Source organism: Herpailurus yagouaroundi, unplaced genomic scaffold (genome assembly GCF_014898765.1).
Source record: "Herpailurus yagouaroundi ecotype Mexico unplaced genomic scaffold, PumYag 100, whole genome shotgun sequence".
Taxonomy (NCBI): domain Eukaryota; kingdom Metazoa; phylum Chordata; class Mammalia; order Carnivora; family Felidae; genus Herpailurus; species Herpailurus yagouaroundi.
This window is the reverse complement of record NW_024412391.1, coordinates 28,488,138-28,514,174: the sequence shown is the minus strand read 5'-3', so window position 1 is coordinate 28,514,174 and position 26,037 is coordinate 28,488,138. Positions and strand designations below refer to the sequence as shown.

At 35.2% G+C, this 26,037-nt stretch overlaps 1 protein-coding gene across 5 annotated transcripts in view; it reads right to left on the bottom strand.

Annotated features, from left to right (window-relative positions):
- Positions 1–26,037, bottom strand: part of TFEC (transcription factor EC) — a 140,859-nt gene that overhangs the window by 23,422 nt on the left and 91,400 nt on the right. For 4 of the 5 annotated variants that reach the window (XM_040472180.1, XM_040472181.1, XM_040472184.1 and 1 more), the window contains one exon: positions 14,841–14,927. The exons of the other annotated variant lie outside the window; for it this stretch is intronic. In XM_040472180.1, coding sequence (XP_040328114.1) covers positions 14,841–14,927 — 87 coding nt within the window. The remainder of the gene's footprint in view (positions 1–14,840; positions 14,928–26,037) is intronic. 5 annotated transcript variants of the gene reach the window in all.

Below are 26,037 nucleotides of genomic sequence, written 5' to 3'. Positions count from 1 at the left end.
GAATGTTTTCCCAGAAAGACTAACATTGAAAACAATTTTGGATGAAGTACCTAAATAAAATAAATTTAAAATATATGCTTTAAGAATATGAAATAAAAATTATCAAATACCTTAGTAAGTGGCTGTAGGCCAAAAATGATGAAGAGAACCAGATCAAAAATAAAGTGAAATATATAACCATGTAACTCAGTATTAAAATTTAAATAATATCTGTATGATTGAGGTGGAGTAAAAGAAACCAAAGGGTATAGATGTAATTAAAAAGTACTGAGGAGAAATATGGGCACACTTAAATAATAATTTGATAGAAACAGGTGGAAATATATCAACATAAATAGGTCAAAGCAAAAAGGCTGACAGTTTGGGTAATACAGTACAAGAGACACACTTACATAGTAAAAGGACACACAAAGGATTGAAAATTAAAGGATGGAAGACGATACAGCCAGCTAATGATAACCATAGAAAGCTTATGTAGTTATATTAATATTAGAGAAAATAGGTTTTAAAATTAGAAAAATTATGAGGGATTGAGAGATTCTATATATAATAGTGAGTTCAATTCCCCAAAAAGGCATTGTAATTATAAGTATTCATGCGTGTAGTAAAATAACCTCAAAATATGTGAAACAGAATGTTTTGAACTACAAGGCAAAATTAATGAATCCACTAATGCATTCGGAAATTTTGACATTTCTCCTCATTTTTGAAAAGTCAAACAGATAACGATAATCAGTCATGTTATGGAATTACTGAATGATAAAACTCAAATCTTGGCCTAATAGACATATGTACACTTCTATATCCAAAAAGTAGAGAACACACAATTTTCTTGAGTACATATGGAACATATAAGAATATAGATTATGAACTCAGTTAAGAAAAAACTTTCAATGTATTTCATGGAGACCTGGATTTCTAAAATGCTTGGAAATTTTTAAATAACTCAAGGGTAAAGACAAAATCATGCTGGAATTTAGAAATAAATAAAAGATAATATAAATACACGTAAAGAAACTTCTGGGATATAACAAAACAATGCTTTCAAGGAAAGTTATGCCTTTAAAAAGTAATATGAGAAAAAAAGATACAATTTTGAAATTTGATAAATTAAATAACATCTTCAAGAAGCTAGAAAAATAACCAAATAAGCCCAAATAAAGTAGGATAGATAATAAAATAAAAACATAAATTATTGAAAAAATAAAAGTAGAATCCATAAGGCAAATTTTTTTTTAATTAACAAGAATGGCATGTTTCCTGCAAGATTTATTAAAAAGAATGGAGAATAAGTAAATAATATTTCAAAAAGGAGGATACAACTAAGAGTACAAGTTGTATTTAAAAATAAGATTTTGGGGGTGCCTGGGTGGCTCAGTCAGTAAAGCGTCCAACTTCCACTCAGGCCATGATCTCCTAGTTTGTGAGTTCGAGCCCCACGTCGGGCTCTGTGCTGACAGCTCATAGCCTGGAGCCTGCTTCAGATTCTGTGTCGCCCCTCTCTCTGCCCCTACCATGTTCACGCTCTGTCTGTCTCTGTCTCTCAATAATAAATAAATGTTTTAAAAATTTTTTTAATTAAATAAATAAATAAATAAAATAAAAATAATATTTTCTCCCTGAGATAAGGAACAGGCAAGACAAGAATGTCTGCTTTCACCACTTGTATTCAACATAGTATTGGAAATTCTAGCCAGAGAAATTAGGCAAGTAATAGAATTAAAAGTCATCCAAAATGGAAAAGTTATGAGGAAAATGATCTTTGCTCATGGGTGAATTAATATTTAGAAAAACCTGAGATTAAACACACACGTGCACACACACACACAGCTCTTAGAGCTAAACAAGGAATTCAGCAAAGTTGACTGATACAAAATCAACATACAAAATTCAGTTGTATCTTTATACACTAACAATGAACAATCTGAAAAGAAAATTAAGAAACCAATCCTATTTACAATAACATCAAAGAGAATAACGTATTTAGTAATAACATTTACCCAAGGAGCCAAAAGACTTGTACACTGAAAACTAAATATTGCTAAATGAAATTAAAGAAGACATGAATAAATGGAAAGACATGCTATATTCGGTGATCAGGAGATGTAATATTGTTAAGATGACAACAGCACCCAAAGTGATCTACAGATTCAAGTGAAACACTAAAGCATTTTTGCACAAAAAGAAAAACCCATTCTAAAATTCATATACAATCTCGAGGGTCCCCAAATAGCAAAAACAATCTTGAAAAAGAGCAAAGTTGGAAGACTCATACTTCCAGATTTTAAAGTGTTAAACAAAATGACAATAATCAAAGCAGTGTGGTACTGGCAGAAAGACAGGCAGAGACCAATGGAGTGGAATAGAGTGCAGAAATAAACCCTCAAATATACGGTCAATGATTTTGACAAAGGTGCCAAGATCATTCAATAGGGAAAGAACAGTCCCTTAACAAATGGTATTGGGGAAAGTGAATACCCACATGCAAAGAACAAAGTTGGCCTTTATCTTACATGACATACAAAATTTAACTCAAAATGGATCAAAGACCCAAACATAAGAACTAAAACTGTGAAAGTTCTAGAAAAAAGATAAAGGAAAAATCTTCACAATAATGAGTTTGGTGATGATATTTTTGAACATGATACCAAAATCACAGGCAACCAAAAAAACCAGAATTTAGAGTTCACCAAAATTTAAAATTTTGTACATCAAAGCACACTATCAAAATAGTGAAAGATAATCCATAGAATGGGAGAAGCTATTTACAAATCATATAACTAAGAGATTAATAGCCAGATTAGATTGTTAAAAATTCCAACAACTCAACAACTATGGCAGCAACAACAAACCACCCAATTAAAAAAAAATGGACAAAGGATTTGAATAGACATCTCTCCAAAGAAGATCTACAAAAGTCTGATAAGCACATGAAAAGATGCTCAACATCACTAGACATCAGGGAAATATAAATCAAAACCACAATGCGATACCACTTCACATTCATTAAGACGACTGTTATCAAGAGAAAGGAAAATAACAAGGGTTGGTAAGGATGTGAAAATTAGAACCTTTGTGTATTGCTTCTAGGAATGATGCAGCTGTTGTGGAAAACAGTATGACAGTTACTCAAAATGTTAAACATAAAATTACCATATGGCCAGCACTTCCACCTCTAAGTGTTTACCAAAAAGAATTAAAAGCAGAGACTTAAACAGACACTCATGTTCATAGAAGCATTATTCAAGGAAGCCAAAAGGTGGAAACAAGCTAATAATGACTGTCAACAGATGAAGGAATAAATAAAATGTGGTATATACATATAATGGAATACCATAAAGCTTTAAAAAGAATAAAATTCAGATATATGCTACAGCATGGATGAATCTTGAAAATATCATGCTAAGTGAAATAGGCCAGACAGAAAAGGGCAAATATGGGGGGTGCCTTGGCGGCTCAGTCAGTTGAGCATTGAGACTTCGGCTCAGGTCATGTTCCTGTGGTTTATGAGTTGGAGCCCTGCATCAGGATCACTGTTGTCAGCACAGAGCCTGCTTTGAATCCTCTGTACCCCTCTGTCTCTAACCCTCCCTTGCTTGTACTCTCTCTCTCTCTCAAAAATAAAATAAACATTTAAAAATGGGCAAATATTGTATAATTCCATTTATGAAAGTTACCTTTTAATAGTCAAATTCATGCAGACAAAAAGTAGAATAGAAGTTTACTAGGGACTTGGGACAGGAGGAAAGGAATATATATTGCTTAATGGGTGCAGAATTTCTGTTTGAGATGATGGAAAAGCTCTGGAAATGGATATTGTGCTGGTTGCACAACATTATGAATCTGCTTAATGCCACTGAATTGTACACTTAAAGTGGTTACTATGGCAAATTTTTTATGTACATTTCACAATAAAAAGATAATAAATTATATTACCTATAATAATTTGCCAATGATTTTGAATACTTAGGCAAAATGCATCAATTTCTAGAAAAATATTGTTTAGTAGAACTGACTGAAAAAGTAATCAATAGCTTGAACAGCCTCATAATTACTGAAGAAATCAAAACAGACTTTGAACATCTTGCACAAGAAAATATCTGGACTAGATGGTTTTATGGGCAAAAGTGTTACATTTTCAAGAAACATATCATCCTAATTTTGAACACACATTTCCAGAAAATAGAGACAAGAGGGAATATGCACTAAATCATTCAGTCTGAAACCATACCAAGACGTTATGAGAAAGGAAAATTTCACTCATGACTATAAATCTGAAGCAAAATATTACTAGCTAAATGAAGGGATGTATAGGCTTCCAGTGATGCAATGAGTAAGTCATGGGGATGAAAGGCATAGCATAGGGGATACAGTGAATGGTATTATAATGGTGTTGTATGGTGACAGATGGTAGCTACACTTATGGTGAGCATAGCCTAACATATAGAGTTGTCCAATCACTATGTTGTACACCTAAAACTAATGTAACACTGTGTGTCAACTGTACCTAAATAAAAACGTACAATAGCAATAGGAATCCAAGACAATATAAATAAGATATTTTGTCATAATAAAGTTGGGCTTCTCATAAATATATTTTATGATGTCAAAAAGGAAAAAAGACATCTATGATCATATCAATAGGTTCAGAAAAAAATCTGATAAAATTCAATCCTACTTATGATAAAATTCTAAGTGTTTGAAAAGATAATGAATTTCCATAACCCTAGAAAAATATAGATTTGCCTATGTTTAAAATCATGCTGCCCTTTAAGAAAATAAAATCTGGATCCAAGCATATTGTAGAAAATCTAAATAAGCTATGAAAATATTCATATATCCATTTATTCTTATTAGGCTACATATAATAAAGGACAACATAAATAATCTGGCCTAAATTCCATATATGTTTTTCTGACTGTTTTGGCTTCTTCCCTCTTCATATATCATGTCCGATTTACCACCCAGTATGATTTTTTTCTTTAAATCATTTATCGTTTATATTTTCTTCTCTGTTCTCATGTATAAATTCTTCAGGATCCTAAACATAAATTATGTCCTTCCATCTAGTATCCCTTCATCCCTCTCAATTAATTCCCAACTTCCCCTCTCAGACCAGCTCATGTTTTAAAAATACAACTTCCTTCTGATCTCTCCCAGCTCAAAAATCAAAAATCAAAAATTTCTCTCCCTTCTATCTTCCACATTAAGGTCAAACTCTTGTGTCTAGCTTTTGAAAATCTAATTAAGTGGCCCCACGTTATCTAGTCAACATTATTTGCCCCTATATACCACATAAATATATGGCATGCTTTCCAAAAATAGATTTCAGACTCCAGTGGGAGAGAGGGGGTGGAGGGAAAGAGTGTTGCCACAAGGACCATATGACTCTATATATTGGTAATTTAAAAAAAAAGATTGTAAAATACAAGCATTATCCTAACATATACTACGTCATAGATAATTGAGTATATATTATGTGCCAGATATTAAGCTAGTATGTTTCATAATAATAACAAATAACATTATCTCAAGTAATCTTTATAACAACTCTATGAGCTTGATGCTTCCCATTTTAAATATAAAATAATTAAAACTGAAAAATTAAATGACTACCTCAAGATCATGCAGTTGTATAAATAGAGGGCTTGGGTTTTAATCCTTGTTCTATCTGAAACAAAGGCTGGATTCGTACCTACCCCATTCTGGGTAGGTCCTTGCCTTAACACTTTTAATAGGAAGAAGTGAATTGAATATGTAAAAAGTTGGAAGCCATTGAACTATTTTTTTCTCAGTTTTACTCAAGTATCAAAATCCAACCTACCCTCTAGGGGCAGCCAACAGGCCAAACCTTCCCCAGCGTGCTCCTTCATGGCAGCCTGATTTATTTTTCTCTTCACCAAAACACTATAGGCCTAATAAACTCAACCATAAAATTAATAATTTAGTTTATATTTATTGTTTTACCCCTCTTCATTTATATTCACTCAGCAAGGACAGCACAATAGTATATAATACTTACCACGTTTGTGAAAATTGATTATTTATCTAAAACCCTGAGAATTTTCTGAAGGGGTGTGTGTGTGTGTATGTGTGTATGTGTGTGTGTGGTCTGTGTGTGTGATATGTCTATCTCCCAGATAATCTCATTATAAATACAAAATAGGAAAGAAAATAGTGTATACATATCATTATATATTATATTTTCAGGTAGTTTTTCAGTATAAACACTAAAAGCCAAAAAAAAAAAAAACACACCATACACCTATATATACACACCTGTATGTGTGTGTGTGTGTGTGTGTGTGTGTGTGTGTGATATCTGTAGATCTATGTCTATATCACATATTTAGTGTAAGTTTCATGGGAAACTGAGGGAATACTTGGAGTTGTTTGGATCATCTATTTTTCTTTCCTGTGAAGACATTCACTAAAATGGTAAAAGTGGGCATGAGATTATCAGAATAACTGTAGACATAAAAAGAAGATAAACATCAGACATAAAGAAAGAACGCTGTAGGGGAGCATATACCACACAATGTCTGCATACATAAAAAAACTGGCATTTAAAAGATTATTTTCTTTCTTTTGGATATTTATTCATTTAAATGTAGTAAACTAGATTTTTCCAGTTTTAAGACACACACCATTGAATATCCTGCTTTATATTATTTGTGAAAGCAGGCTATGAGGTTTGAATGACAAACATTGAATAGGGAAGTCCCACTGAGTTATTATTATTTTTCTTCTATTATGAGTGAATACAAATAATGTGTTGGGCGGGAGTAGAAGATCCCTTGTCCTTGGCCAGCTGGCTTATAACTCAAGTAGAAAAGATAAAACACAAAACAGAGATGGTAACTTATAAATACTTTTGCATCATATACTTTATATGCATATAGTCTATTTAGTACTAAATTAATAAAAATAGTTATTGATTTAATGTAAACACTGTAATAAATAATCACTGGAACCCTCATTTTTTGATAGAAAAATCATAATTAAACATTTTAACAACTTTTTTTATTAAAGAGACAAAAATATTTGTACTCTATCCAGAACACAAAAACTATCCTGTAAGTAAACAAGCTTGTCAATACAGCAGATTATATAATACACATTTCAAAGCTCAATTTCTACATACCTTATTTTACTATTAGTTTATAAAGTTTATATTCAGTATTTAAGGTGGTTTCATCCCCAAACGTTGAAAGAACTCCAAAATGCACTTGCTCACCAGTTTTAATTCTGAAGTGTCTATAACCTTCACAATAGCAATGGTTTTCTCTTTCTACTTCATCATTTTCTTTTTCTTAAAAACTTGCAAACAATACCTGAGAGAACTGTGCAGAAAACTCTGTGCCAAGGTGAACTTTGGCTCTTCCTTGGACTTTAAGACTAATCTGGTCTAGACTGTGATTGACAAAAGCTTGCTTGTTGATGTTATGCAGTTCTTTCAAGTTCCAACGAAGCACAAAGTGTTGTTAATATTTACTCAGTTCTCATCTCTGGAATGGTCTTGAACTATAACAGTTTACTGAGATTGCCAAATGCCACCAGCATTTACAGACACATGATTGAAAAAATAGCTATATATGATAAAATAAATGACTTACTATGCACAACCACGTCTCTGAAGACAAGGGGTGAAACTAAGACCAATGGGTAGAAATTATAGGGAGACAGATCTAAACTCACAGACTACAAAATCAATCCTGGAGTGTGACAGAGAATCAGATCAGCCTAAGGTCCCTTCAAATCTTATGATTCTACAGTTCTAGGAAGCACCTCGCTTCCTTCTGAGGCTGCTGGCACAGCAAGGTGGGTAGGATTGCTATTGCATCTGGTATCATACAGGACTGGATTCAAACCCTACCCTGCCATTCACTTAGTGTATAACTTGAGCAAATTACTGAACTTCCCTAAGCCTCTTTTCTCACTTATAAAGTGATAACAGGTAATACTAGATACTAGTCTCTATCCCATAGGTTTGTTGTGGTGATCAATGTAATTTTTCACACACACAAAAAAGCATTTTGCACAATCCTTGTCACATAGCAAGCACCCAAATCACAGTGGCTATTATTATTGTTGTTATCCTTGCTGCTACTGATTTTTCTCCATTAAAAATTCTGAAATACTAATGTATAATGGGAACAATCTTTTCAATACCATGTGCAGATTTTAAAGTATTTATTTCACATGCATTTGCTGAACCTGTGATGTGTTAGATATTGCGTTAGGTGCTGAGGATAAAATAATAAACAGGTTACTGCTCTAGGTTTCAGGGACACAGCAGTGAGCAAGACAGACAAAATTGTTATCTTCAAGGAGTTCACATTCTAGGGGTGAGAGCACACAATAAATAGGTGAATAAAATAATAATTCTAAACATAAGTGTCAGAGGGCATCAAAATAAGATATTGATTTAGGGAGTGATGAGATGGGGTCTTTTAGCTAGGCTGATTGTGGAAGGACTCTCTACAAGGTGATATTGACTAAACATTGGGAGCATAAAGGGCAGCCATGTGAAGATCTGGGACAAATGTATTCTAAGCAAAAAAAAAAAAAAAAAAAAAGGAAGTTCAATGGTCCTAAAATGTTAGTATGCATGTCATGTTCAAGGAGCAGGAAGAAGGCCATTGAGGCCAGAGCCTAAAGTTAAAGGGAAGTGCTGACAATGGTAAAATGTCTGGCTTATTTTCTGAGGATTTCAGGAAGTTGACAGAATGTTAAACAAGGAGAAACAGAATCTGAGTTTTGCTTTGTGCAAATCATTCTGACTACTGTGTGAACAGCTGTAAAGGGGCAAGAATTAGCAGGGAAGTTAGGCTGGAGTCTGTCTCTGATGTCCAAGAGAGACTGGAAAAGTGATTTAGCAGAGGCGCTGATTTGAAGCTGTGAGGTTCAGGAAATCTCGGGTGTTAATCAGGACATACCAATAGATGTGGAGGTGTGGGAGTAAGAGAGAGAAGAAAAATGACTCTTTTGGAATGAGGGTTCTAGATGAACCAAAAGCAGATTTGGATGGGTGGGGTGGGGGGTGGACAAAAGCTTTCTGTCAGTCATGTTAAGTTTGAGATGTCTGTTAAAAGCAGAAAAGATGAGACGTAAGCAGTAGGATATACAAGTCTAACATATAGGGGAGAGATCTAGGCTGGGCAAGGGTTGAGATCACCTGTAGGATGTATAGATACATGAGAAAAGAGGGCTGAATTGTGAGTCTTGGAACACGTTAGCATTTAGACATCTGTTAGAAGAGAAACCACAATCAAGGTGGGTGGAAAACCAGAAAATGAGGTGCCACAGAATCCCAGATAGTACTTCAAGAAGGGAAAGTGGTGAACCATGGCAAATACCACTGAGAAGCCAAGTAAGGAGAACTTACTATTGGCTTCTGCTTTGGTTGGTTTTAAGAGCTCTTTGTGGATTGTGAGAACAACAGCTCTGTTGGAGACTAGAAAACAGGAGGTGAGTATATGGATAAAGGGTGAAAATTGAAGCAGTAAGTTTTTTTTTTAATGTGTGAGTAAATCAAGGAGGTTACTGGGTGGCTCAGTCGGTTAAGTGTCCGACTTTGGCTCAGGTCATGATCTCACAGTTCCTTGAGTTTCAGCCCCATGTTGCTGCCCTTCTCCTGCTTGTTCTCTCTCTCTCTCTCTCTCTCTCTCTCTCTCTCTCTCTCAAAATAAATAAACATTTAATGAAAATTATGTGTAAGTAAATCATGAAAATAGTGTGGCAGTCAGAGGAAAAAATGTGTTCAAAGGGAGTTTTTTGGTTTGGTTTTATTTTTAGGCAGTGTTATTAAAGATTAGTGTAATTGCTGATATTTATAATCCAATAGATCAGAATAGACTGATTGTATAGGAGAAGGAGTCACTATTTAGAGAAGGAAAGTCCTTGAGAAGGTAAGAAGAAGATCCAGGGCACAGGTGGTGGAATGGCTTTAGATTATGAACTGGAGTAATTATTCTAACAGAAAAGATGACAGTAGAAATGAAAACAGATACAGGTTATTTAGTAGAATTGGTGATGCCAAGCTAATGAATGAGTTCTCATACATTTGATCTTTGAAATATGTTGAAAGAGAGAAATCAGCTGAGAAATAAAGAAAGGGCAATGAATTCTGGAGATTTGAAGAGAGAAAAGAAGGTATAAAAAATGGTCTCATTAACCAAGGAATAGCTGTGTATCATCTGGTGGTGGTGAAAACCCCTGTGGAATTTTGGTGATGTATCTGAGATGAGGACTATGAGCAATGTGGTGAAATTTTATCCTTAAGCTGCTCAGGTTGAGACATGGGGTAGGATGAGAGAGAAGTTTAATCAGGGTTGGGGTTTTGCCAAGGAAGTAAACAGAGGAACAAATGGGGATATGTTAGGAGTGTTTGCAAGAGGATTGGTTATAGTGCTTGATCAGACTCTAGACAGGTTAAGGAAATTTTCATTGCAAGTGTGAAGTAGTAGGTATTGAAAATATTAGTGATAGAGTCCATTGATTTGAAGCTTGAAAAATTGGTGAAATAAGAACACTACAGTAGATGCAGTGAAAAAATAGAATGTAATGGTCAAAAAGTGTGAAACAAAAAAATGTGATGGGATAGAAAAATGGTAATGACAAGATTTGGGATATCATCATGTGAGGGGAGGGCTAAGCAGGGAAGAAAATAAATACAGTGACTCTAAAGAGAATGAGAAACTGACAGGTTAGAGTGTTGACAAAAATCATGACTGACTTGGCTGAATGTTTCTTGCACTTTGTCTCTTTTCCAATGTAGTTTACACAGTTGTTGAACTAAGAAGTAACTGACAGGTGGGGCGCTTAGGCGGCTCGTTCAGTTAAGCATCCAACCTCGGCCCAGGTCATGATATCACAGTGTGTGAGTTCGAGCCCTGCGTTGGGCTTTCAACTCAAAGCCTGGAGCCTGCTTCAGATTCTGTGTCTCCCTCTCTCTCTGCTTCCCCCCCCCCCCCCACTTGCATTCTGTCTGTCTGTCTCTCTCTCTCTCTCAAAAATAAAAAAACATTTAAAAATTTAAAAAAAAAAAAGAAATACTGACTCTAGTCACGAATCAGTCCCCATTCATTTCTGGATCAGAAAAACCTGGGCTAAATTGATCTGTGAAGACCCTGAAGTACTTCATTCAAGCTGGATAAATGTGAAGGAAGGAGCACCACAAGTGGTCCAAGATTCCCCTCAGCAGATTCCAAGTTTCCCATCAGCAGAAGTTATAGCATGACTTTTAGTTAAGCCTATATGCAGTGGTCCTGAGATAAATCTTAGCTAAGTGAGATCCGAGGTTTTCTGCCTATGCCACAGCAAAGGACTGGTAAAATGGCCAACAGCACACTCAATAGACTGCCCCTGAGATTCTGCATATTTCTATGAGAACTAGAGAAAATACATGGAAAAGTGACCTTCACATAATAGGTGAGAAATTAATAATAATTATTTTTAGTTGATAAATATCTCACTTTCGAAGCTTACCATAATAGACATCTATTGTTTTAGCCTCAGTAGAATTCACTTACATTTATTTTCGTGACAACTCCTGCTCTCGTTCTTACTCTTAGTCCAGGTAATTTGTTGTGTGAGCTGCTCACACAGCTCTAGCATGGGCCCAAGACCCAGAGAAGTTGGCTCAGGAAGAGATACATGTCAGAAATTGTTCCAATAAGAATTATCCCAGAGATTTAGCTGGAACCAAGGGGAAAAGGTTGCCAAGCCTAACTGAATGTATCCATTAGGATGAATTTGGTTATAATAATCAGAAAATCCCAACACACTTGGCTTATAAAATAAAGGGAATAAATCTTTCATAATGTGAAATCCACAGGTCAAAAATTCTACAGCGGGCATATAAAACAGCATTTTTTTGTATTTCTCTTGGCTTTTCTTCTCCCTTTTGTTTGTTTGGGGGTTTTTTCTTAGTTTATTTACCTTCCGGGCAATAAAATGACTATATAAGTCACATTGTCCTACAACATCATGGAGAAGCAAAAACCTCTTTCTTGGGTCTACTTTAAAGACTTACGAAAATTCCCAGAAAGCTGCTCAACATGTCAGAATTGCAACACAAGCCTATTCTTAAAACTGTCTCTGGCAGAGGAAACGGGGCCACCAGGATCGGCTGAAGTTAATCAGAAACTTCTCTTCCTTGTGAAGAAGTAGTTGTCTGCAAAAAAAATTGGGTTAGCAAGAAGGAACTAGGTGCGTACCTAGGGATAGGTTATGGTAGTGTTTGCTCAACGGCTGGGAACAAAGCCAGCACAGAAGAAAACAAAGGCAAAGTTATGGAGGGCTGCCCACATGTGATAGTCCTTAGGAATTTACACATGACATGAACCAATGAATTTCTTTCATGCTTAAGCCCCAGATGAGCCATGTTCTACCATCTGCACCAAAAGTCCACTGGCTAATAATAACGCTTACTCAAAGCATTCTTCTGGATCCATCAGGTCTGTATTTTCATTCATATGAACTATAAACGTCCTTTAGAGTTTCCTATCTCTGTTATACCAGCTATTCTTATACGTTCTCTTTTTCTCACCTCTTGCCTTTTCTTATGTTGTTCTCTTAACCTGTTACTTTTCTGCATTCACAGATACCTCTTAAAATCTTAACTATCCTTCATAACTATATTTCAAACATCATCTTTTCCTAAAGCATTTCCAAAAAAAATGTTGATTTTTATGGTTTCTCCTTCACTTGAACTGCAGAGCCACTCTCTGACTAGCATTTCAAATGTACACATGTAGGCTACTAAGTAAGATTTAATATAAAAAACAGCCTTGGAGATAAATATTTTTAATTATTCTTGTAATTCAGAAGAAAGCAAAGAGAGGCTAAGTAACTTGCACAAAGTCTAGATTAGACCCTGAGTTTAACACCGAGATCCATACTCTCCCTCCCTGTCTCTCAGGTACAATTCACTCCACTCCTCTATTATCATGTGGCTCCTTGACATGTGAATTGTGTCTTATTCAACTGAATTGCCTATGGTAAATGTATTACACTTTGCACATAATATGTATTGAATAAAGAGACTTGGTTAATTGAACTCTTTGGTTTTATGTGTAGATCTAGATTTATCAATGATTGCTGATGGGTCAACAGAGATATTTCTTTGTATAAGTATAGGTAGACCAGTAGTATCTATCTTTTTAAAAGTACATTCTGGATATCAAAAGCAAATTCCAGATAGTTATTGCCACCAATCTGTACTGAGTAAGCCATTTTGTGCAGCCTCTACAAAACACATAAGATAATTTGACAAAGAGAATGCTGCAGTATACAATTTTAATGAGTACCACATACAAAGAAAAGATTGTAGGAAATTAATATCATTTTCTGAAACCCAGAAGTTGAATACTGGTTAAGAAAATAGCATGTTCATGCTGTGAAATTAGACAGGGAGAAATTAGCATTAATAATATATTTATCTAGAGAATTAGTCAGATTTCATGTAACTGTGCTGCTTGAAATCTGAAGAGAGAAGAGATAGACTTGTCAGTCCATCCAAAAAAAAAATAAAATAAAATAAAATAGGGGCGCCAGGGTGGCACAATCACTTAAGCCTCTGACTCTTGATTTCGGCTCAGGTCATGATCTCATGGTTTGTGAGTTCGAGCCCTGTGTCCAGCTCTGTGCTGACAGTGTGGAACCTGCCCCTCTCTCTGCCCCTTCCCACCCCCCGCCCCTGACTTCCCAAAATAAATAAATAAACAAAAAATAATAATAAATAATAAAATAAAAATTAAACCTGCAAAAATACAAGGTTTTAAACCTCATTTGACCTTTGTCAGACAATGCCAGTGTTAGTGACCTGTTTTAAAGTGGAGGTCCTGCATACCACAGAAAAGGAGGAAAGAGATACTTCTGTCTTTGGATAGTCTATCTGGGAAAGAAAAAACAGAAAATAAAACGGGGTGCTTTCTCAATTTTCTTTTATGATTTTAAATTTAAATGTTCATCACTAACATATCCCAGCTCATTTATTTACTGACAAAAAATCATACTACACAATACAGTCAGAATTCACTTTCTTTAAATGAAATGTTTAAAACAACATCTCAGTCACAATCTCTCATATTTTGTCTCATTTTTCTAAAAGGTCTAAAATCATAAGAAAACAAACCAACAACAACCCTTCAAATATGTGGAAAAACCTTGCACACCCTTTACAAATGACATTTTTAGTGATTAGTAAATAAGAGACGAGAAGGCAACAGCAATCAAACCAGGAGATAAGATACCATCCCTTCATTACATATAATTCCAGGAATTTGTGCTGATTGCAACATAGACATCTGTCTACATGCCTTACAGTAGGGTGAGGCCTGTTCTACTTTTCGTAAGTTCATCTTTGATCTCTAGTTATTAGGTCTGAAGCGAAGTCAGATTTTTTATAGTTATAATATTTTTCTTGTCTCTACAAGGTGTAGAGCCCTCTGAATCTGACAGTTGTTAGTCATGGTAAAATAGTCCAAATTTAGCCATTAGCTTATGAGAGTGTTTTGATTATATGCTGTGTTTCAGGAAATCTGAAGATTAAATTACTCATTGAAAATGCTGTAATATAGATTACATATATAATTAGATGGATGTTTATAGGGATTAGATAGATAGATGGAATATCACAATGTTATTCCTAAATAACATTATATAATCTATTTCTGCACCAATAGATATTTTCTACTATTCATCTGTTATCTTATGTCTTTTTCAAAAGCGTAGGAAAAAAACATTTACTAATCAAATTAAATTTATTTTTTATATTATCAGATGCTACTATTTATTTTGGTCTCACTGACCTCCTCAAGTCTGGAAACACTTACTGTTCTTTGCATTAGCAGAGGAGAGTCTGTTCCTTCCTCTTTAAAACTTGATTCCATACCGATTATATCCTCAATAACGTCTTCCATCTAGCAAAATATATAATACATTTAGAATACTGTGCATAATGAGAAGAGTTGTGCTTCAGCCTGAATTCAGAAAGAAAAAAATTAGCAATCTTTTAAAGTTTTTAAGAATATTTAAATTAAGGTTATATGTATATCAAAACCGAGAATATTTTAGAACTTAAAATGAAGTAATCCTGACACTCTTTGATCTGTGTTGCTTTCCCATGAATTTGCTTCTACTACCAGCTGGCAGGTGATGGCTGGGCAAATCACCCTGGGCTAGTCCCTTGGAAATCAGTATCTATATAAATAGACTGGTTATCATGAAGTGCCTCAAGCCAGAGCCCATGTACTTAACATGTAGAGAGATGACTTCCTATAACTTTACTTTCCTTTTGAAATGTTTTGATTGCATCTTACAGGTAGATATTCAAATAGCAGTGGTCATGCCAGCCAATTGGTCCACATGGATACAGAATATATGGAAAAATGTTACCTAACTTTCCCTAATGGCTAATAACCCTAACAGCAATAACGACAACAATAATAATCACCGACATCTTAAATCGTAACAATGGCAAACACATATAGAGTGGGAGACATGCCAGGCACTGTTCTGTGTGCTTTGCATACATCAGCCCATTTAATCTTCACAAAAACTCTGAGAAGTGGATGCTATCCTTACCTCCATTGTACAGATGAGGAAACTGGGAGAGGAAAAAATGCACAATAAATTATTCCATGATACAAAGCTAGTGAGTGACAAAGACAGGATTGAAATCCTGAAAATCTGGCCCTAAAGTCCTAACTTAAATCAGTTTTTCACTCCTTTCTCAATTCCATTCTAAAATATCTTCCTTCCCTTCTCTACTTTAGCCGGAGAAGATTGTAAACGCTTGTATTTTAAAAATACCATGCTTGCCCCCTACTTTTCTCTCTAGCTGTAGCTCTCCTCTCTCCCACTATATTCTCTTTAGTGACATTTCAAAATATGATGTAAACTCAAAGATAATGAGAATGCTGAATGTATACACTGTAGCGCTCTTAATTTCCAAAAACTTGTGCAGAAACAACCAGGACTTAACTTGGTGAGATGTATAAAAATATTTTATGATTCTGTTAATTTATCATCAAAGCGTGATTTCTGAGAACCTTAGAGAATTAAATATTCAGACTTCTACTAAGATACCTTAAAGTTGATATGCCAAAAAATCAGAACACTATTTAATATTAATTTAACAAAGATTTGTTGAGCGATACTTATTGCAATACCCTGTTGTAAGCACAGGAGCTGTAAAAGGAAACAGCACAGAGTCTCTGCCCTCCTGGAGCCCTAACTCTAATGAGAAAACAGACAATAAACAGCTTAATAACAAACAGCGGCCTGAAGAAATTAACGCAGGTGGGGAGAGAGCTTGATGGGAATGAATGTTATTTTAGAAAATGGTCGGAGGAGGATTTACGGATATTTGAACAAGGACATGAAGAGTGTGGGGAAGGACAGTCCTTGGAAAGGAAGCAAAAAATACAAAGACCCTAAGATAGGAACATATATGTTCAGAAAGAATGTTGGTCAGTGGGAATGGAGCAAGAGTCAGGTTTGAGATGAAGTTGAAAATTCGGCCCTCTAGGTTGGCCAGTGGTCTCCATCAAAAATTTCTGCAAGTATAGGAATGTCCTGCACTGTCCTGCATATAATGGCTACTGAGCACTTGAAATGTAGCTAGTTTAACTGAGGAATTAAATCTTTTTTTCTCAAGTTTTAATTTAAATTTTACTTAGTTAACATGAAGTGTAATATTAGTTTCAGGAGTAGAATTTAGTGATTCATCACTTACATATAACACCCAGTGCTCATCCCAACAAGTGCCCTCAATACCCCTCACTCATTTAACTCATCCACCCACCCTCCCCTCCAGCAAACCTGTTTGTTCTGTCATTAAGAGTCTGTTTTATGGTTTGACCCTCTTTTTTTTCCCTCCTATGTTCATCTGTTTTGTTTCTTAAACTCCACATGTGAGTGAAATCATCTGGTAGTTTTCTTTCACTGACTGACTTGTTTCATTTTGCATAATACTCTCTAGCTCCATCCACATTACTGCAAATGGCAAGATTTCATTATTTTTTATGGCTGAGTAATATTCCATTGTATTGAAATAGAGGATATAGACATTGATATAGATCTATAGCACATCTTCTGTATCCATTCATTTGTCTCAATGAACATTTAAGTTCAGGAATTAAATACTTAATTTGATTTAATTTTTAAAGATTTTATTGAATTTGAATTACTTGAAAATTAAATTTAAATAGCCACATGTGGCTAGTGAGTACCATATTCAAGAGTGCAGCTTTTGACTATGGTCTGCATTTCATTTATCTATTTATTTTATTTTTTTTTAATTTGAGTATAGTTGACACACACACTGTTACATTAGTTTCAGGTGTACAACACAGTGATTCGATGAGTCTCTATGGTAGGCTATGCTCACTACAAGTACAGCTACCATCTGTCACCATACAACACTATTACAATGCCATTGACAGTATTCCCTATACTCTGCCTTTTACTCCTGTGACTTATTCATTCCAAAACTGAAAGCCTATAGCTTGCACTCTCCTTCACCCATTTTACCCATCCCCCACTCCCATTTCCTCTGGCACCCATCAGTTTGTTTTCTGTATTTATAAGTCTGATTCTGCTGTTTGTTTGTTTATTTGTTTGTTTTGTTTTTAGATTTCACATATGGTCTGCACTTAACATATTATTCCATGTGCATCAAGAGATCTTTAAAGGACCTAGGATAATAAATATGCATATTTTATTCCTTTTGTTTAGTACATTCTGTGAAAGCTTTAAAATATATTCTTGATTGTAAGTAAACTCAAAATTTAATTTCATGATATTTCTCTCATTCATGTTTACCGTTTCATGGACAGCAAATTTGTACTGAACAGATGTAAAGAAGACCAGAGGAAAGAAGGATGCTAAACACAATTCATGGTAAATGCTTTTCTATTGGGAACTTCTAATATTTTCACCAAAAATTATATATATCATTTATCTCTTCTCTTTCTGGAAACTTACATCACAAATGACCCACTCTCTTGCATCTTTAATTTTTCCCTGTTGCCTGTAAATATGCTTAGGTTTCTCCTATTTCAATAGAAAACCTTTCTTTCTTACGTGTGAAAGTTCACCCTCCTCGGAGGCTCTTATTTGCTTCTCTAACACCTCTACCTTCATTTCTGTCATCCACCTACATCACAGTCTTTTTTCCCTAATTTATTGATGACGTTGATTCCTCCATTATGTAAATTGATTTTGACATCTAAAATCCATTCAAACACTTCGCTCCACAGCTTCTAGGAAACTTTATAATTAATCACAAGAATTCAGTTGTTATTTTTAAAAAGACAATAAACGCAAAATTTTGATCAGATGAAACAGAAATAACATATGAGGCAAAAAAAAAGAGAAAAAAGAATTACAAATCAGCAGAATAAGCATCCTCAAAATGATAAATGAAGATAATGAAATGCAAGAAAGAACAAATTATTTTGACTCAATCAAAATGGGGATAATAGGTATGGAAAGCACGAGGTTTGGGGACAAAGGAAGAACATTTATAAAGTTTGAGAAGTTTAAAAATAAAGATCTACAAAAGACTAGAATGAAAATTTCAACAACACTGGGTACAAGAAGACAATGGGATGATAACTGAAGTATTAAAGTTAAAGGACTTTGAGCCTAGACATTTATAACTAATAAAATATCCTATAAGTAAGTGGGTGAAATAAAATTGTTCTTAGGCATAAAAACTCAGAGGTTTTAAGGCAAAAAGACCTTTGAAAAACACTCTTCCCAAAACGAGACAAAGACCCCACTAAAAAGAAGAAACACAGGCCAATTTCCCTGATGAACATTGATGCAAAAATTCTCAACAAGATACTAGCAAATCGAATCCAACAATACATTAAAAGAATTATTCAGGGGCTCCTGGGTGGCTCAGTCGGTTGAGAGTCCGACTTCGGCTCAGGTCATGATCTCGCGGTCTGTGAGCTCGAGCCCCGCATTGGGCTCTGTGCTGACAGCTCAGAGCCTGGAGCCTGTTTCAGATTCTATGTCTCCCTCTCTCTCTGCCCCTCCCCCACTCATGCTCTGTCTCTCTCTCTGTGTCAAAAATAAACATTAAAAAAATTAAAAAAAAAAAGAATTATTCACCATGATCAAGTGGGATTTATTTATGCACTGCAGGGGTGGTTCAATATCCACAAATCAATCAACGTGCTATACCACATTAATAAAAGAGTGGATAAGAACCACATGATCCTCTCAATAGATGCAGAAAAATCATTTGACAAAAACAGCATCCTTTCTTGATAAAAACCCTCAAGAAAGTAGGGATAGAAGTAACATAACCTCAACATCATAAAAACCATATACAAAAGACCTATAGCTAATAACCTCCTCAATGGAGAAAAACTGAGAGCTTTTCCCCTAAGGTCAGGAACACAGGAGGGATGTCCACTCTCACCACTGCTGTTCAACATAATACTGGAAGTCCTAGCCTCGGCAATCAGACAACAAAATGGAATAAAAGGCATCCAAATCAGCAAAGAAGTTGTCAAACTTTAATTCTTTGCAGACAACATGATACTCCTATGTAAAAAACATGAAAGACTCCACCGAAAATTTGGTAGAACTGATACATGAATTCAGCAAAGTTGTAGGATATAAAATCAATGTACAGATACCTGTTACATTTCTATACACCAATAATGAAGCATCAGAAAATGAAATAAAGGAATGGATCCCATTTATACTTGCACCAAAGACTGTAAGGTATCTAGGAATAAACCTAAATAAAGAGGTCAAAGATATGTACACTGAAAACTATAGAATGCTTATGAAAGAAATTGAAGAAGACAGAAAGAAATGGAAAAACATTCCATGCTTATGGATTAAAAGAACAAATACTGTTAAAATATCTATATTACCCAAGGCAATCTACACATTCAATGCAATCTCTATCAAAATAACACCAGCATTATTTACAGAGCTAGATCAAACAATTCTAAAATCTGCATAGAAGCAGAAAAGACCCCAAATACTCAAAGTAATGTTGAAAAGAAAAAAAAAAAGCTGGAAGCATCACAATTCTGGACTTCAACCTGTATTACAGTATTACAAAGCTGTAATCATCAAGACAGTACGGTACTGGCACAAAAACAGACACATAGATCAATGGAACAGAATAGAGAACCCAGAAACGGACCCAAAAATGTATGGTCCCAAAAATAATCTTCGACAAAGCAGGGAAGAATATCCAAGGAAAAAAGATAGTCTCTTCAACAAATGGTGTTGGGAAAACTGAACAGCGACATGCAGAAGAATGAACCTGGACCACTTTCTTACACCAGACACAAAAATAAACTCAAAATGGATGAAAGACCTAAATGTAAGATAGAAAACCATCAATATGCTAATGGAAAAAACAGGAATCAACCTCTTTGACCTTGACCACAGCAAGTTCTTACTAGACATGTCTAGAGGCAAGGGAAAAATAAGCAAACATGAAATTGGGACCTCATCAAGATAAAAAGCTTCTGCACAGCAAAAGAAACAGTCAAAAAAACTAAAAGGCAACCAATGGAATGGAAAAATATATTTTCAAATGACATAACAGATAAAGGGTTAGTATCCAAAATCTATAAAAAACTTATCAAACTCAATACCCCTAAAAAACCAAATAATTCAGTTAAGAAATGAGAAGACATGAATAGATACTTTTCTGAAGAAGACATCCAGATGGCTAACAGACACATGAAAAGATATTCAATAACACTCATCATCAGGGAAATACAAATCAAAACCACAATGAGATACCACCTCACACCTGTCAAAATGGCTAAAATTAATAACTCAAGAAACAACAGATGTTGGCAAGGATGGGGAGAAAGGGGAACCCTTTTGCACTGCAAACTAGTTCAGCCATTCTAGAAAATAGTATGGAGCTTCCTCAAAAAGTTAAAAATAGAACTACCCAATGACCCAGCAATTGCACTACTAGGTATTTTTCAAAGGATATAAAAATGCTGATTTGAAGGGGCCATGCACTCCAATGTTACTAGCAGCATTATCAACAATAATCAAATTATGTAAAGAGCCCACTCCCTCAAAAAAAAAAAATAAACATACATTAAAAAAAAGGTTGAGGGGAGCCTGGGTGGCTCAGTCGGTTAAGTGTCTGACTTTAGCTCTCATGGTCCATAGGTTCAAGCCCCACATTGGGCTCTGTGCTGACAGCTCACAGCCTGGAGCCTACTTTGGATTCTATGTCTCCCTATCTCTCTGCCCTTCTACTCATTCTCTCTCTCTCTCTCTCTCTCTCTCTCTCTCTCTCTGTCTCCCTCTCTCCCCTGTAAAAATAAAAAAATACATAAACGTTAAAAAAAGAGCCCAAATTTCAATCAACTGATGAATGGATAAAGAAGTAATGGCATATATATATATATTACTGGGCAATCAAAAAGAATGAAATCTTGCCATTTGCAACAATGTGGATGGAACTAGAGTATACTATGATAAATGAAATAAGTCAATCAGAGAAAGACAAATATCATATGATTTCATTCATATGTGAAATTTAAGAAACAAAACAGATGAATATAGGGGAGGGGAAGAAAAAATAAAATAAGATAAAGACAGAGGCAAACCATAGGAGACTGTAGTATAGGGAACAAACAGAGTTGATGGAGGGGAGGTGGGTAGGGGGAATGGACTAGATGGGTGATGGGCATCAAAGAAGGCACTTTTTATGATGAACACTGGGTGTTATATGTAAGTGATGAATCACTAAATTTTATTCCTGAAACCAATACTACTCTGTATGTTAACTAACTTGAATTTACATTTAAAAAAAAGAAAAACACTCTTCCAAGAAATACCTCGGTTAGATTACAAATAAAAGTATGAAATCTATACAAAATATAAGAAAAATGAGTGAGTAACAGTAACTTTTTCGTGGCCTAAACAAAAAGAATATGGATAGACAGAGAGATGATAAAGAAAGAGAGAGAGATACTATAAAATATCAGTACAGGAAGATAGGTGAGAACAAGAAGGATAAGGTAAGACCATACTCAGGAAGATTTTTACTTAAGGATACAACATAAATCTTTGTGAACAATGAGATAGATATAGAAAAAATATAACTATGCATTTTGAAAAGTTAGAGTAACAAAACAAAGAAAAAAAAGAAAAACGTAACTTGTTCAATGGAGGATAGAAAAAAAGATGACAAATAATCAAAGTATAGTAATTTAAAAATATGAAAAAAATAAAACCTAATAGTAATAACAAGAATGTAAATGGTTTAACACACTGTTCAAGAAACTCTCTCTCAAACTGTAAGAGGTATTGTAACATTTAACTAATGTAAGAGATAAAGCTGAAAATAAAGTGAAAAGATGTCCCACAAATATGACTAAAAGGAAACTACAGCAGCAATGTTAATATTAGACCATATAAAATTTGATAAAATTTTAAAAGAAAAATAATACCAAATGATCATAAATTCATTTACACCTCAAAATATCCACAGCAACAATTTGTCAGAATTCTACAGAAAAATAAAGCAATAATTGCAGTTAAATATTTGAACTCACTTCTCTCAAAACCACAAATTTGAATTTAGTCTTCTCTTCACCTACTCTTTAGGACAGGCCTTGAGTCTTGTCATCCTGTAAACCACTCATTTCTAAAATCTTAAATTCCATTATCTCACTCATCAAAATGCAATCTTCCTTTTAGATGCAGTCTAGACCCTGTTGCAAATCAACTAAACAATTTTCAGTTTAGGACCGTCTATGTCTTTGCCTTGTTATCTTTCTGCCTAGCCATCCTAAACATCTCCATCTTCTGTCAACTCTGAATTCAAGGTGGTAGAATGATTTCTGCCCACCATCCTACTGACATTCCTTTCGTTGCCATTTTCTTGACTGCTTGACTGCCAAATTCAATAGATATTTACCAGCTTTTGTTTTACTAGACTCAGCTACCAGAGCATTTAGATCATTCCTTCCTTCTTTAAACTAACTCTTTGGCTTCGAGGACACTACACTCGCTATCTTTTTATTTTACCTTTATAGCCCCTCTTCTCTGACTACCCCTTAAATATTGTTGATGGCTCAATCCCGTCCTTTCTTCACAGCTCTCATGAGCTTTCTTTCTCATTTGAGCTTTCAAGTACTCCCCACATGCTGACAAGTCTCAACTATTTTCCTCCAGTCTGGACTACTCTCCTCGGGGAAAACTGGGATCTCTAGCTGTCACTAGCATCTCCACATGGTGGTCTCCCAGATACCTCAACTCTAACATGTTCTAATAGAGGGTCTCATCCCCCTCACTGCATTATAGAAATAACCTCCCAACTGGTTTTCTCCCTCCAGGACCCCTCCCCTACATAGCTGACAATGATATTAAAGTCAAATCCAGTTATGTCACCCCAAACCCCACATTTTTTTTTTAATTTTTTTTTAACGTTTATTTAGTTTTGAGACAGAGAGAGACAGAGCATGAATGGGGGAGGGTCAGAGAGAGAGGGAGACACAGAATCTGAAACAGGCTCCAGGCTCCTAGCAGTCAGCACAGAGCACGACGCGGGGCTCGAACTCACCGAGAGTGAGATCATGACCTGAGCCGAAGTCGGCCGCTTAACCGACTGAGCCACCCAGGTGCCCCCAAACCCCACATTTAAACCTTTCACTCTATGCTGAGCATAGAGTGCCAACCTTTCCGTGATTTGTCCATTGCCTATATCTCTGGTGTCACCTTTTGCCACAATCTGCCTACTCTTTTTCTGCTCACCGCATTTTCTTCTGTTCCCCATCTTTATTCTTCACTGGTGCTATCTCATCTAGCTAAATGCCCCACTAGCCACTTTCTCTGACTAAGTTTTACTACTGACATTTCTGAATAAGAACAGCACTTTCATGCTCCTATTTATACCATTGTCCTTTCTACATAATATCATAATTATTTGCTAATGTTTTTTTCTCTCCCCTTCAACTTATACTTCCTACGAGATACAACAGATAAGAAAACAAGACAATGAATAATTAAAATGTAGCATGTGCTGTGAAAATGCTATGATTAGTGCAATTTTTGTCCATATGATATAGGTATTGCCATGAAAAGGCAGAGAATAAGCATTCTTCTACACAGAGAACCACCAGTAAAAGCACCTTAGAGAAGAAACCTGAAATGGATTTTGAAGAGTTACAATTATCTAGCCAAATGCTGGAGACTGAATGAGTAGTTGGTAAAGAAAGGACAGGAGAGGAGAGAACCTGGGCCACTAGTGAGAATCACTAGTGAACCCATATGACTGAAGCACAGAGTGGCATGCGGCCGCCAAATGATAAATCTGGATCAGGAGGCAAGGGTTAAGTGTGGAAGGGTCCTGTGCGCCATGAGTACAAATTTGGATTTTATCCTGGAAAGGCCCAGGATAAAAAGAAAAAAAAAGCTTCTTTTGATTTTCTATTTCATTGTCTCAGAAACCATTTGTCATCATCAAGTTACTCCTAATACCAACCCCCAGATCCTGAATCTAAGGATGCTCTACAGAGACTTATTCTGTGGTAACTATATTTTCTGAGGTCTTCTCTGAATTAATGAACTGCTCTCTGATGTCATAGGAAGACAAGCTTAGGAGAAAGAAACACCAAAGGATGGCAACAGCCACTCTCTCCCGAGCCCCCACTCTGCCTTTGTGTTTGGAACTTTAAAAATGCAAGCATCAAAACAACTCTTCAAGTCGTAGAAATGCTGGGAAGGTTAAGGATTGAGACCACGCGGCTCGTAAGTGGTAGCTCTAACCCCATACGGTCTGACTCTAAAGACTGCACACTTGCTGCTTTGTGACATGGACGCCTAGCACGAATCAAAGAATATTAGGAAATTGCAACAACATAGGATACATCTTAGCTATGAAAGATAACAAGACCGTGAATGGTGGCCAGATGTGAAAATGCGCACTTGATAAACCGAATCAAAGAGAACACACACTGATTAAAACTATAACACACTGGATAACATTATGATTAGACATTAATGATAGAAGAAACTTTATATACCTAGTTGAAAATACAACGGTTTAAAAAAATAGGAAAAAATCTTCTGTAGCCAATATGCACATCGCCCCTAGAACTCCACACCTCTTGAGGCTTTCAACCATTCTCAGACACGCAACTTTGACACCATTGAAAAGACCACTATGATCAAATAAATTTCCTTTAAAACGTGAAAAATTATAAAAGAAAAAGTAACCTGTGTGTCTAGAGAATAAAAACATTTACTAAGAAAAACTGAGAACACTGATATATGTTACTTATCCTTTCTTATTTTTTAGAAAACATATTTCATAAGATACATGATAAGATAATTTTCTGGGTTTTGCCTAGGACTGGCATATGCATATCCTTTGGGATTTTTTTTTCCTTTAGAAATCAATCTTCTGCACCATGAAATGAACTTGGGAAGAAGGGGGTTATAAGATAAATTGTATTGGTTGAGTTCTAATATTTACTATACAGATGATTTTCATCCTACATATATTTTTATGATCTTCTTAGAGTGAATAGAAAACCTACCTCTACATTCACTTTTTTAAACAAAATTCCTTAGATATCCACTACTGAGAAGTTTAAGTAAATATACATGTAAAGATTTATGCTCAGCTTTGGATTTCAAAGACTCCTGTTTTATGGTTGTTTTATATTTATTAAACAGTCTACCAGATCCTTATTATTTTCCCTTTTCCAGATTAAAGTAAAATTGGCAAAAAATGAAATCTTCCTCTGTCACTTGTAATTCACATAATGGGATACTGAGCATTACTCTTTGGTGACTGGAGGCTACAGACTTAATAGGTAAAAAGCAGCAACCTGAAATCAGTAATCATCAGGAATGTAGATTGGGAGATTAAACGTGGGAGATCATAGGATCATGGCTCCATCTAACAAATCAAATGGAAAAAAAAGAAAAAGAAAGGAATAGAAATTTCAGCTATGAATGTAGTTTTCTGCACTGAGATATTAAAAGAAGCCTTTTTCCCCAGGTCTA